The 13,667-nt window shown below is 39.2% G+C and overlaps 1 protein-coding gene across 6 annotated transcripts in view; it reads right to left on the reverse strand.

Moving 5' to 3' along the window:
- Positions 1–253: 253 nt before the first annotated feature.
- The window catches only part of znf438 (zinc finger protein 438), a 47,128-nt gene continuing 33,714 nt past the window's right edge, over positions 254–13,667 (reverse strand). For 5 of the 6 annotated variants that reach the window (XM_053238721.1, XM_053238724.1, XM_053238723.1 and 2 more), the window contains 3 exons: positions 7,320–7,382; positions 4,145–5,771; positions 254–3,187 (listed from right to left, as the gene is read on the reverse strand). In XM_053238721.1, the coding sequence (XP_053094696.1) occupies positions 2,635–3,187; positions 4,145–5,771; positions 7,320–7,382 (2,243 nt within the window). In that variant the 3' untranslated portion in view covers positions 254–2,634. The remainder of the gene's footprint in view (positions 3,188–4,144; positions 5,772–7,319; positions 7,383–13,667) is intronic. The other variant, XR_008302992.1, reaches the window with a different exon arrangement.

The raw sequence follows: 13,667 nt of genomic DNA on the forward strand, positions 1-13,667 counted from the left end.
TGGCAGAAAAAACCTTGAGTCATGGCAATGAAGTGAAAAGCAAGAATATTTCAAAGGTGAATTCAGACAAAAGTTCGGACCATAAATCATAAAATGAAGACAATTTGACATCACAAAATTGTGAATTATGCATTAACTTCATATTTTAGAAAAAGACGATATGTGAAATTCATCCTAGCTTTCTAAGTTTTCCTTATCTCTTCTTCTGATCTTACACAAAACAGAAAAAATAAATAAACCTTACAGTCTCATCTCAGATTTCAACACTTTTTATTTAGGCACCAATCAGTTAATGTGGTTTTATCTTCAGTGGTTTAGGACAGGCGTGCACACACACACACAAGTTAGGCTAAAGCCACATAAAACAGAATTGTGTAATTATCGCAGAGGACAAGAGGGGACCACATTCTTATCATCTATAGACACCAAACATGTTTTTGTGCACATTTTTAAACTTCAGCTTACATCAACACATCTAATTTGTACCTCTTCAGGGAATCAACCATCATCACAATCCACAATGAAATCACTCAAAACAAGTCAAAAAATTTCAACCCAAGGTCATTCACTTAAGCTCAAAAACTATATCTAAATCTAAACTCCAGATTTTCAGACAAACAGTCTGATAACAAAGAGGCAGTCCTCAGGTGTTTTCATGCATTATAGTCCTTTCAAAAATGAGAATGCTGGTGAGAAATCTAAGCAGCGTCCTGTCTTTATGAACACAACCTGACATTTTCTAGACATTTAAACATACAACATCCACATCACCACAATGTCAATTGCCTCCTACACTGAAACGTATTTCAAGTCTAGGGCATGACTTGATCTGTGTCTAGAGAATGTACCCACACCTTTCATAAGAAGCAAGAAGGCATTTACAGTACATAGCGAGAACTGCAAGTATGCTGAATATAAGACGTGGCATAAAAGTTTTAAATCTTAGAAGTATTTTCTCTAGTCAAGATACAACAGCAGAATAACTATGTCATCTTTGCAAATATATAAGCTATCCTCAATATATGTATATATCTATATATAGAGAGATATATAATCTATTTCAGTACATGTATTTAACATTTGGTAGGATTTTGAAACGTTTAAGGTACATTCAGTTACCCTGTGATTCTTTAAACAGAAAATAATATTTAAATATATCTACAGCTTAAAAAAAAACAATGCCTGACACACTTGCACACACACACACACACACATATAGAGAACTCTTGTTTTAGAATAGAAATTGTATATAAAATAGGATTTTTAGAATATATTTTATTTCCTTAACTGAGATAAGCAGCTCTAAGAATTTCACTGACCAAGTCCTCAGCAGAGGTGGCAGCACTGGAGCAAAGTCTAGAGTCAGGACGAGGGTCAGGAAGGCAGTCTATAAACATAAAGAGGTCTGTAAAGTGGTAAATCAACAATATACCAGCACCATTTTGCAATCATTACTGTACAACTTAAGTTATGATACCTTTAAACAAATTTCATGTTACTTTGTGCTGCTTTCCAGCCTGAATATTCTGTTTTCCAAGGCTACAAGGGTAAAGGGATAATTCAACTAGCTGCCAATCAGCATCATGCTAGATATTTAGTGCACTGCAATTTTGGTTAAACTATTCCTTTACTGACCTTCCACATTAGATTAGAGATTTGATTTTCATGGAGCTTTCCTGGTACTAAAGCACTTCCCAAACACTCCCTGGGCCAATCAGCAAGCAGTTACCTTTCAATGGATAGCATCCCTGCATCACAAAAATATAAATTCTAACTCTTGTACTCACTAGCAAAATGAATTTAACATTAATAGTGATTAAGTTACTTGTATATACAGTGATGTCCAGAAGTCTGAGACCATAGCGAAAATCTGGATTTTTTTTTAAAACTGGAAATAAACAAAGTTTTAGAATTTTGAAAATTCTAAAACAAAAAAATAGTAAATGTGCAATATCTTGTCTATTCAATATTCAACATGATGCAGAATTTGTAGGTCCCTATTTAAATGTAAGCAAATTTGTGATATTTACCTCCTTTGTACAAAATTTCTGATTTTCTGTGAGCCTTATCCCTTCCATTGAAGCACGCGTTCAGATGACACACCATTGGATTTGATCTAAAATTGATCATAAGGTTTTGCATAAGTGCACACTGTCATTAAAGCAAAAAGGGGACATACCAAATACTAAGAAACTCTGACATTCATGTAAATATTTCTAAGATTCTACTTTTCACACAAGCTTTTGCTGATAATATCATTTGTGATGAAAACCTTTGTGTTAAATTGAGAAAGAATGCCAAACAGAAGCATTTTCACAAGTGGTTTCAGATTTCTGGACCCCACTGTATGTGCATTTGTAATGCTCAAAACTGAATTCTGAAACACTGTGTTGGAATCGATCCTCTCAGACCTGTGTCCATTACAAAAAAACAAAAACAAGTTGTCAAAAAAAAAGAACTTCACAATTTATATAAAATGCAAACATTTTAAATTAAAGCAGTCAAATTTTCCTTTCAATATCAAAACAAAACAGTGCAAAACAGAAACAAAAAAAAAAGAAAGAATCTGATAAAAATGTTCCATACATACTACTCCTTAGGATGCTACTTTAGGCTGAGAGCAGATTTGTACTCTCACTTTGAATCCAGAACCTCCCACAGCATAACTGGGTTTTCACACTTGTGAATCCCCCTCCAGTGCTCCAGAACTTCCTGCTTGCTGTTCAAAACCTCACTGCACAGGATGCAATTAAAGCGTGACCCTGCTCTAAAGGTCACACTTTTGACAGACCCCTCGGAGATGGACTCTTCTTTATCTTCTTTCTTCAGTTCCTGTTCTTCCTCTTGACTCTCTATAACCCCTTGGTGATGGGCGTGCAGGTGGCGCTCAAGCTTGGGGAACGAGAAGAACTCCTCATCACAACTTCCGCAGCGTACCAAGTTGCGCCTCTCGTTGAGTTGCCTCCAATAGTGGGCTGCGTGCTTAACCAGCTCGTTCTCAGCTTCGCGTCCCTCATGCATGGCCCCCTCTTTTAGATGGACTTGGACTTCCTCACCGTGCACATACAACAAATGTAGCTTCATGTCAGCAAAGGTGGGTGTGATTGCCTGGCAGCGGCCACACTTTATTTGCAACTCCACAGGATCCACACGCTGTTCTGAAGTCTGGTCCTCAGAGTCTACACAACTGCAAGGTACAAGAAAAAAAAGTACAAAACACATTTTGTTAAACAAGTGACCAAAAGAAATTTGGCATCAGCAATGTAACTGCATGTTGTGATGGAACTTTAGAATTGTGCTATGTCTCAGTGTGTTTCATTCATTCATCTTCAGTAAATGCTTTGTCCTAGTCAGGGTCGCAGTAGATCCAGAGCCCACTCCAGGAACAGTGAGAGTGAGGTGGGAATACGCCCTGGATGGAACTCCATTGCAGGGCACCATGCACACTCATTTGCACAGTCATTCACACCTAAGCATTATTTGGCGTAGCCTATATACACTATATGGCCAAATGTTTGTGGACACCTGACCATCACACCCATGTGCGGGCCTTCCCCAAACTGTTGCCACAAGGTTGGAAGCACACCATTATAAAGGCTGACTTTCTATCCTATAGCATTACAATTTACCTATGCTATAGCATTACAATAGGCCCAAACATGTTCCAGCATGACAATGCCCCTTTGCACAATGCAGGATCCCTGAAGACATGGTTTGCCAACGTTAGTGTAGAAGAACTCAAGTGGCCTGCACAGAGAACTGACCTCAACCCCACTGAACCCCTTGAACTGGAACGCTGACTGCGCCCCAGGTCTCCTCGCCTGACATCAGTGCCTGATTTCACTAATGTTCTTGTGGCTGAATGAGCAAATCCCCACATCCACTCTCCAAAATCTAGTGGAAAGCCTTCCCAGAAGAGTGGAGGTATAAAACAGCGTAAGGGGGAATAAATATGGAATAAGATATTTCAAAAAGCACATATAGATTTAATGGTGTGGTGTCCACATAGTTGGCCATATAGTGTACCTACCATCATGTTTTTGGGAGGTAAGAAATGTGGGAGAAAATCTGACCAATTAATAAATTAAAATATCAGGCCTAAGAAATAATCATGTTTCTACAAACTGCTTCTAGATATTCTTACCCTTCTATGGGTGTATTCTCCTCATGCTGACGGATGGATGGCTCCACAGTAAGGATGACCTTGTGCACTTCTCGGAGGTGGCTGAAGTACACACCGACATACCCAAACACTTTCTCACAAAATTCGCAGCGGAGGCTCTTCCTAGGCCTCCCCTCTGAATGGTGAAGCTTCATGTGTGTGCTTAGGCTACCTGAGTGAGCATATGCTTTCCTACATACCGGACACCCATACGGTCTCAGGTTACTGTGGCTGTTCATGTGACTCTGTAAGTGATGCTTGAATTGAAAACACCTACTGCAGGTTGTACATCGGTGGAGTGCACGGCTACCCACGTACGTAAACCTTCCACAATTTCCAGTTTCAGCCATAGATTGCTGCCCTGGGGCTGGAATGGACACTAAGCCTGGCTGGACAGCACTAAGTGGTTTTCCTGACATCTCCTGCCCCATGACAAGTTTCTGGTCAAGGTTTTTAGAGCTTGAGAGAGAAGCTAGTGGTACAAGTTGAGGAACAGTGGTTTCCATTACTAGAATAGGTTTTGGGCGAATGCTGCGATACTTTTTCGAAATGTCCACAACCTTATCCTGTGAGGAAGAAGACTGGGTGCCAGATGATGGTTTCTCTGGTACTCTCCTGGAGAAAAATGACAAAGATCTCTTCTTCTTTGCCTCAAAGGACAGAATGTCCTCCATTGTTTTCCTCTTCCTCCCTCGCCTCTTGCCTGTGGGTTTCTTGCAGTGGGTGTTATTTGCACTCCTGGTTCTGCTGTCTGCGACCATGCCTTTGATGTCCGGAGAGCTTTTTGGCCTATTTTTGGCCTGAATCGATGAGACTTTCACTGGGGACTGGGTGCTGGCAAGACCTGTAGATGGTAGGAGGGAATTCTTCACCTTGGCGTATGGCAGAATGGGGAGTTTGCCCTTGGGGGGAGAGGGGATGATCTGGACAGCTTTGCTGAAGATAGTGGGAGAGAGGACAGTAATAGCACTTCCTGCAGAGGCACCTTCTGTTTTTATGGTTTTGCTGTTACTGACAGGAGCAACAAGTGCAGAGGCTCTAGTGGAGTAGCTGAAGTTGTTGAGAGAATCAATGCTTCTTTTCACAGGTTGATCTGTCTGTGACCCTGTGCAAAGGACAGCATTGTCTGGCAGCAAGATTTCAGATGAAGTAGCAGAGCCCATCCCGACAATCTGTTCAGACGACGATTCTGGAGTCTCAGGTGAACTGGAAACACCCAAGTTTGTTTTTACTGCAGACTTCACCTGTGGAAGCTTGGCCACCTTGGCTGAGTTCTGCGTCTTACTACTAGCTTTCTCAGAAGCTCTCTGGCTTCTCATTGACTGATACCTGGGGATAGGCAGTTTCAGATTCTTTTGGATTTGATTTTGTGGTGATGTCTGAGGCAAGGCCACCAATGAGAAAGTACCCTCCTGTCCAGCTACCTGCATGAGCGCATAGTTCTGTGCAGGCACTAAGATGGATTTGGGACTGACAGCTGTAGAAGCCTCTGGAAGGGTAGAGGGTGGCTGGCTAGAAATCACTGCAGAGGATGAACCCAATGTTGGAGCTTTAGGTGCAATGGTACGAAACTGAATAGCTTTTGCCTGTGCAATAGGACGGCCATCATCTGTCAAGAGAACACGGTTTCCATCAAATCATGGTCATGCATGAATTGACTGTATTTTGGTTACTTTTGGCTAAGAATTAAAAAAAATATAAAAAAGACTGATACACTGTATACATACACAACTATTATGCTAAAGTGTTTCAGGCTACTTTATATTTTACTAAAGGCTCTTTTATTTATTTGTATGGTTGTGCTGACTCTCAATATGCTGTATGAAGTGTCAAAGTCTGAACTTATTTTTGTGAAACTGAGCAAAATCTGAGTTTCAGTTTTAGGGATTTACACCTGGAAGAAGTTCGTTTTGCCAGCCAAAAACATTGCATGCACCCTTGGCAAGTTCCACCTTTCATGTGCTAGGAAATACTTGAACTTTATTTGGACCATTGATTCCAGATCATCTGTGACTCATGCCAGAAGTGCAAACAGAGGAAAAGTCTATGTGGAGGGTGATTTTGTCATTCAGTAGTAGACAGGAGGTTTCACACAAAGAAGGAGAGATTGATTAGGGTAAAAAGATGACATAGCTTACCTTAATAGAAAACCGAATGGGAAAAGCAATTATATTGCTACAGGTTTATGTGGTTATGATATAACTTGCAATATATTTAAAACCCTTTAAGCTCTAATGTGACTTAGTTAAAAACTGGTGTGCATTATTTTTATCCAAATTTATTGAGGTTTGTTGGAATGTATGAATTCTTAAAAACCCTCACATTCACCTTGAACACCTGGTCACTTATACCTGAACACTTACCAAGTCAGGATACCCACAACACAGTCAAAAATGTGATTTGTTAAAAGTGCTCATTTGCATATTGCAGATTTCCGTGATACCAGCATTGCAAAGACCAATACTGTGATAAATACGTAAAAGATTACGTATGTGCAGATGTGCAGGCCTAGTACTAATGGTGAGTAGAAGAACATGAACAGCAACTTGTCTTGGATTAAAGCTCTTCTGGACTTAAAACCTTAAGGGGCATTAGCTTAGATAAAGGGGAAGATGTATGCATTTTGGCCACAACCAGATATACAATGAGACAGACCAGCTACACAGATTAGCAGATGAGAGGTGAGGAGTTCAAAGGTGACAGTCTGTTGTTTATATTAGTGGAGAAGTTATGGTCAGGCTGTCTGTGTGTCTGTATGTGTGTGTGAGCGCTCATGTGCCTCAGCCATGCGTAAAAAAGAATGTGCTGAGAAGGCCAATTGATGGTCATTGGGTCAGGAGAGCTTTACCAACTGCCGAACCCTCAGAGCTTGCTACCACTTGTGTAACTATTCTTTTAGATACATAGATCACTGGACATAATTTGTAAACCTTAATACAGACTTAATTATTAATTTGCTTCTTATATGCCTCTACAACCTATTTATGTCCCTTCGCCTGTGTACACTGCCTCAGAAGATTTCTAGCATTTTACTTCAGTGAAAGCAATGAACATTTCAAAGTTAAAATATTATCATACTGTTCGTATTCATATTATGTTTTTTACATACTGAAATATGTGACAATGCATGTATAAGGTTTATAATTTTCATACTCACTTTGTATGGGTGATTTTAAGGGGCTGGTCCGCTGTTCCTGGGTTTTCATGGCTGCCATTGTCACTATAAATGGAAAAACACAACACAGCTCAACATTTTCTACCCTATTATAGCGATACCTTGAGTGACAATAGTTAGTTGTGTCTATATTTAATATAGTTTGCTTGCAGTCTCTTGATGCTTCTCCCTCACTCACTATCAAAAGGGGAGGACATTCCAGATGTCATAGGGGTAAAGACTAGCATGGGCTCAAAGGTAGAAAAACAAAAGCAGGGAGAGGACAGGGAAAGGGGGAAACAAATAAGGGAGGAGGGGGATGATCTGACCTGGGATGGTAAAATGGATGTGTGTGCGCGCTCTGGCCTATAGGTGAGGGTCTTCATCTGTAGCTGTGTGATAACAGCTTTGGAGTGCAAGTGTATGCATGGGGTTAGGAGGTAGTGTGTTAAGCTGGGGTATTCCAGTGCCTGCGGATCTGGGGAAGATGAAAGCAGCTGATCTGCACTAGATAACAGAGGTAGACACACAATGCATCTGGCTGGAGAGTCTATTTCTCACTGAGATCATAAAGACACCCCCTACATTTTCTTTATCCAGTGGCACATACGTTTACATGCTTTTAGTCATTCTTTATTTAAAAAAACAAAAAATAAATTAAAAAAAAAAATGGAACTTCATCCATTCTTTATGTTCACGTTTCAACTACATGGATAAACCTGTATTCATTTATTCTTCCTAATACATATGTTTCTCTTGTAGAGTGATGTGCATAGCATAATGTAGTTGAACATTTTGTGATTATTGTGTGTGAGCTCTGTTTCCTCTTTCAGCAGTACAATGACTCAGGAAGAAAATAAGATCAGTCAGCAGATCTCTCCACCATGCACGTGCACCCGCGCTCATCCACACCCCTGTAGTACATGTACATGCAAAAACATACCAAACTCATACACATAATCATTCAGTCATAGCATCTACAAAGACTAATTAACACACAACAAACAATAGAAGGCTCTGCTAGTGTAGCAGTTTCCACAAACACACACACACACACACACACACACACACAATCTGAGTCATTAGCTGTCACCTGAGCCAATCAATGTAAAAGGAAAAATCTATTCCAATTTTGAAACTACAGGCTTGCCTCGGCATGCAGGATGTGAACTAATCAATAAGTAAATCTCAGTGCATCTGAAAGGAGAGATTAATAGAGGAAAAATATCACTACTCTGCAAATTCAGTGTGCTTCAGTGTACTTCACTGTGCCAGTGCTATATATCTGAATGTTACACTGTGATATACTGGCATTCTGTCCCTTCCTGTTTACACATTTTCAAATCACAATCCACATCACTTTTGTGAAATACTAGTATTTACCACAGTGTAGGAATATTACTGTGCACAATGAAAACACAAAATTCAGACAGCAGTCTGGTAGTGAATATGTGCGGGAGATGGCCACATAGTCTAAGAGATAATGATGTACAGAGAGCATCTTCCTCTAGGCAGTGATTATTTTAGAAGGTTTCTGGGGAGAAGTGCCTCATTTCCTCACTCAGACCTAACAGGATGCTATAAATCTAAATTGTTAAACTCTGACCTATGGAATGCAGTCGCCAAGAGCGATTTGGCAAATGCCATCTATGTGATGTAGCACAGGACAGGAAGTGAATGCAGCTGTCCAAGTAACAGTCCCACAGTATAGAATGATGATGTCACAAGTACTTCCAGGTCAGCAGGGAGCTTCAACCTTCTCAGAGCCCTTATGGAGCATGGGCTGTTTTTAACCAGATGGTTCGATCCAAAAACAGTACCAGGAGTAAATGTTTTCCTTTGAAATTAAATGTGAAAAGGAAAGAAAGAGATAATATAATTTGTTTACTCTACAGCTTATTAATTATATGTGAATTAATTATGCTCTGTTGGACCCCTGGTCATGGATGGCTGTGGTATCGTCGGGATTCAAACTCGCAATCTCTGACGATAGGGAAGAGAATTTTTGCTGTGTCACTCAGGAGCCAGGAAAAATATCTTAAAGGTCAAGCTTTGAAAAGGGAACATTTGTATTGCAATAGCCTAAATCCTGAGCAAAAATAACTGCTATTTAATATAAAACTTTAACTGTATTAGGTTGCACTGCATCCTCCCAAATTTCCAAAGAAACCAGCACTGATGTAACTTACACAGGGGAAGCATGGGACGTGTCCCCACCTTTTTCTGATAAGTCCAGTTTTGTTTAAATATTTAATATAATACTCAGTGACACAAACTGATCCAAACACTTTATACACTTCATAAAAATACCCGTTTACCTCTACTCACAGTGAGGGTGAGACAGTACTCACATATCCAGATGGCTACCAACTGACAAGGCATGAATAAGTTCATTTCCTGCTTTTCATTTTAGCATCACACAGTGATATAGTCACAATACTGTACCAAATGTATTCACATTAAACTACACGCATAATAGTGTGGTATATGTGAATATACAAAGTGTGAGGTGTTATACTGGCTATAGCAGTCATTTAAAAACTTAATCACCATGCTTGCACGCCTTTTGGTTTACTTTCTGTTTTTTCTTCTAACTTTACTTTCTTTTTCTAATCACCACAAAATGTTGGTGATGTAAACTATAACAAAACATTTTCAAAAGCCTTCCAACGCCTTCACTATACTGTTATTCCCCCAGAATTTTAGAAAGCCGCTGGTTAAAATGCAAATACTATCGTTTTAGTGGGACATGTTTGATACAGACAAATAAAAAACACTTCTCAAACAAAGTTAAGCCCTTTGAAACCAGCAATATTAACATGTGGTTAATATAATTAGTCATGGCAATGTTTCTGTTCTTTTGAGCAAAAATCACTGGTAAGTTTTGAGTGCGAAGGCACATGGAGCCATGACTCACTCACCCCATTCAGTCATTTCATACATTTAGTCATCAACTGTTTAGTAATCGGGAATTTAATATTCAGTGGGCGTCTGGCTCATTTTAAAATTCTCGCAGCTCACTTCACATCGTTTCTCTATTTTTTTTCCTTCTGTACATTAGCTACATTCCAGGTGATTATGTGAAACTATAGTCATTGGTCATAGTGAATAAGGAGGAATAGTGGTGTTTTGTTTTATGTAACGAATGCCAAGTGCAAATTCTACTTCCTTCCTATGAAAAATTTGGTTTTGTAGAAAACTGTGATAACCAAAATAACAAAAAAACATTTTATAATTCATGCTCTGTGGATGGAATGCAGGAGAAATATGCTTACATTACAACAATGAACGTGAATTAGGTCAGATTAAAAATGGTGTTTTAATTCTTTAGAATATGCAGGGATATCAAAAAGAATTTTTAGAATGAAAATAAAAATGAAGTGATAGTATTTGCTGTTCTGTGTATGTTAAATACACATGTTGTGACCAGAGGGACTGTGTGTGAATCACCTTCCTGAATCTTTAAGTGACCTTTCACAGTGCTATGTGACATTTGTGCTTATTAAATGGGTCACTCCACAGTGAGCACTGGTGTGGTGCGACATCTACCCTCTCCCTTCTCTCTTCATCTCAACTTCTCTGCCTGTACTGCATTTGCGTTTTCATCTCATATGCACATTTTAATGTTAGAGAGAATATCAGAAGCAACATCAAAGCATACGCAGATACCTCTGTACGGTCCTTATTCAGGACAGATGACTTCAGGGAATTAATTGCGAACTCGAGCTGCTTTAAAAAAAAAATTCCCCTACGGAAACTGATATCTGTTAGAATGCAAGTAGAGTGAGTGTGAGTACTGCATGACTTCAGCCACTGACAACAACTCATTTGCAAAGGTTCGTGTTACTGAGGCCAAATGTGGCAGATTAAGTCACAGAGATGAGAAATACTCTAATTTATCCATTCACAGATTTATCCACTCACAGGTTTTAAATAAAATGTCAAAGACAGAAAATCAAGAATTCCAAGAATGCTTCTAAAACATTTGTAACAACAACAACAATAAAACTACGCAAATTAAGGAGCAAATTGAGCTAGATGTGTTATTAAACATATGGAGAGGAAGTGCAGATTTTAGTAAAACAATCCAGCATCAGTTCTCATTCTAACTAAACACTCATTTCCTTTATAATCTCTCAACCTTTCCCATCTGCCTCACCTTTAGAGAGAGACAGAGAGAGAAACACACACACACACACGCATACACACAGAAAATTGAGAGAGAGAGAGAGAGAGAGAGAGAGAGAGAGGGAACAACAAAGAGAGGCAGAGAGGAAGACAGACACACAGAGATAATGAAAGAGAGCTAAAGAGAGAGAGAATGAGAGGGAGAGTGAGAGAGAAACAAACAGACAGACAGACAGGGACAGCACGAGACAGAGATGGAGAGTGAGAAAAAGACAGAAGGACAGTGAGAGGGACAAAGAGATGGAGAGTGAGACAGAGATGGATTGTGAGAGAATGTGTGAGAGTGAGACAGAGTGAGGTGCTTCTCTAATTCCTTCCTCTGCAGGATTGTTTAGCTAAGACAGATGTGATGGTACACCATTCTACTCTGCAGCGGTGTTTGCATAAACATGATCTGCATGTAAGAGTCATCAGACAGAAACTTTATATGCGACCTCTTCACAAAATTTAACATGTGCTGTATGCAAAAAAACATTTAGATAAACAAGAGCCATTTTGGAAACAAATGCAGTGGACTGGTGAAGTAAGAGAGAGAGCGTGAGAGAGAGAGACAGACAGACAGGCAGAGAATGAGAGACAGAGAGTGAGAAACAGAGAAAAACACACTGACTGACAGAGTGTGAGAGAGAGAGACAGAGACAGAGAAATGGAGCATGAGAGACAGACAAACGCAATGTGAGAAAGTGTGTGTGTGTGTAAGCGTGAGAGACAGAGAGAGACAGAGAGAGACAGAGAGAGGGGCGATTCTCTAATTTGCTAGCTGTTCCTCTGTTCATCTCGGAGGAGTTGGAGAATGTGGGAAATGTTGCGTGGCAGGATCAAAGGGAAAGCGCACTCTAATGACTGCAGTAACTAAGAGTAAAGCTGATAAATTAACCCTGGCTCTCTAACCAGGCATTTCTCTTCATTGTGAAGAGCTATTTACAAGATCAGGAGGATCCACAGCTTCGGCTTGAAGACATATTGATTAAGAGCACTTATCATTCTCTGCTGCTGTCTCCATCGTTCTCAAATTATCTGCAAATAAACAAGTTGCTAAGCTAGCATGTATTTAAGTGAACGGATAACAATTAAGATAACAGAGGTTCTGATTACAAGGGTTTTAACTAAAGATCGTTCGACATGCCATAGCACCTGCTTTCTACTTTACACTAGTCACTAATCTTACTTAACTGTAGCCTGTTTAGAAGAAAAAGACATCATGAAGTAAGCGCAACATACAGAAAGCAACACAACAGGGCAGAAGGTGTTTTTAAAAAATAAAAATAAAAAAAATTTAAAAAAAGATGATTTACATTTATTGATGTACCTTTTCAAATAGCACTGATTTCATGCAACACTGCATAAAAACAGATGCTATAGAGTGTTAGATGGAAAAAAGCTTCCGTGAACGCTCTATAGCAGGACTATTTAACTAAAATTTGTCAAATTTGCTTACAATGATCCAGACTGTATGGTGACAACAGTTACCTTTTAATGCTTAACAATTAGTGATTAGTTTATGGTAATAAATAAGACATGGTAATGAAGTGGTTATGTTTTGTTTCATAATGGCACTTCATGTTACCAATTTTGACTAACGACTATGAACAGATTAGACGCATCTATTCTGAATTTGACACAGGGAGAATAAACACATACTTCTTTGACCAGTTGTCTTTATATACATATTCTATTTTCACTGTCGACTTTTTTTTTTTTTTTAAACAAACCATGTCCTCAGTTCACTAATCAGACCAAAGAAAAATCTATACAAGTCTGAAAACTCTCCTCTTTCTGAATGTTTTTAGCTCTGTAGCTAGTCTACGGTCTATTGAGCAGTCTTCAGGTAAATAATGTGTATAAATGCATGTAACTGGATAAACTAACACAGAATCTGCCAAACAAACCCTGCTCTCTGACTGAACCCTTAAAGGCTCTATGTAGAACCATACAAGAAACGATTTCCCATTCTGAGAAGGTTCTAGAAATCCCTTTAGAATGCTAGAATCATTAACTATCAGAAAACAAGGAACCCTTTTTCCATAGAGTGTAGCATCTCAATGCTTCATATCATACAAACAAACTAGAGTGAATGGATTAGACACCGCTGATTAGCCAACAAAATCAATGTCATATAAATAACAATTTTCTTTCTTTTTTTTTTTTTATTCAAAGCAATTC

The sequence above is a fragment of the Pangasianodon hypophthalmus genome, chromosome 12 (genome assembly GCF_027358585.1).
Source record: "Pangasianodon hypophthalmus isolate fPanHyp1 chromosome 12, fPanHyp1.pri, whole genome shotgun sequence".
Lineage (NCBI taxonomy): Eukaryota > Metazoa > Chordata > Actinopteri > Siluriformes > Pangasiidae > Pangasianodon > Pangasianodon hypophthalmus.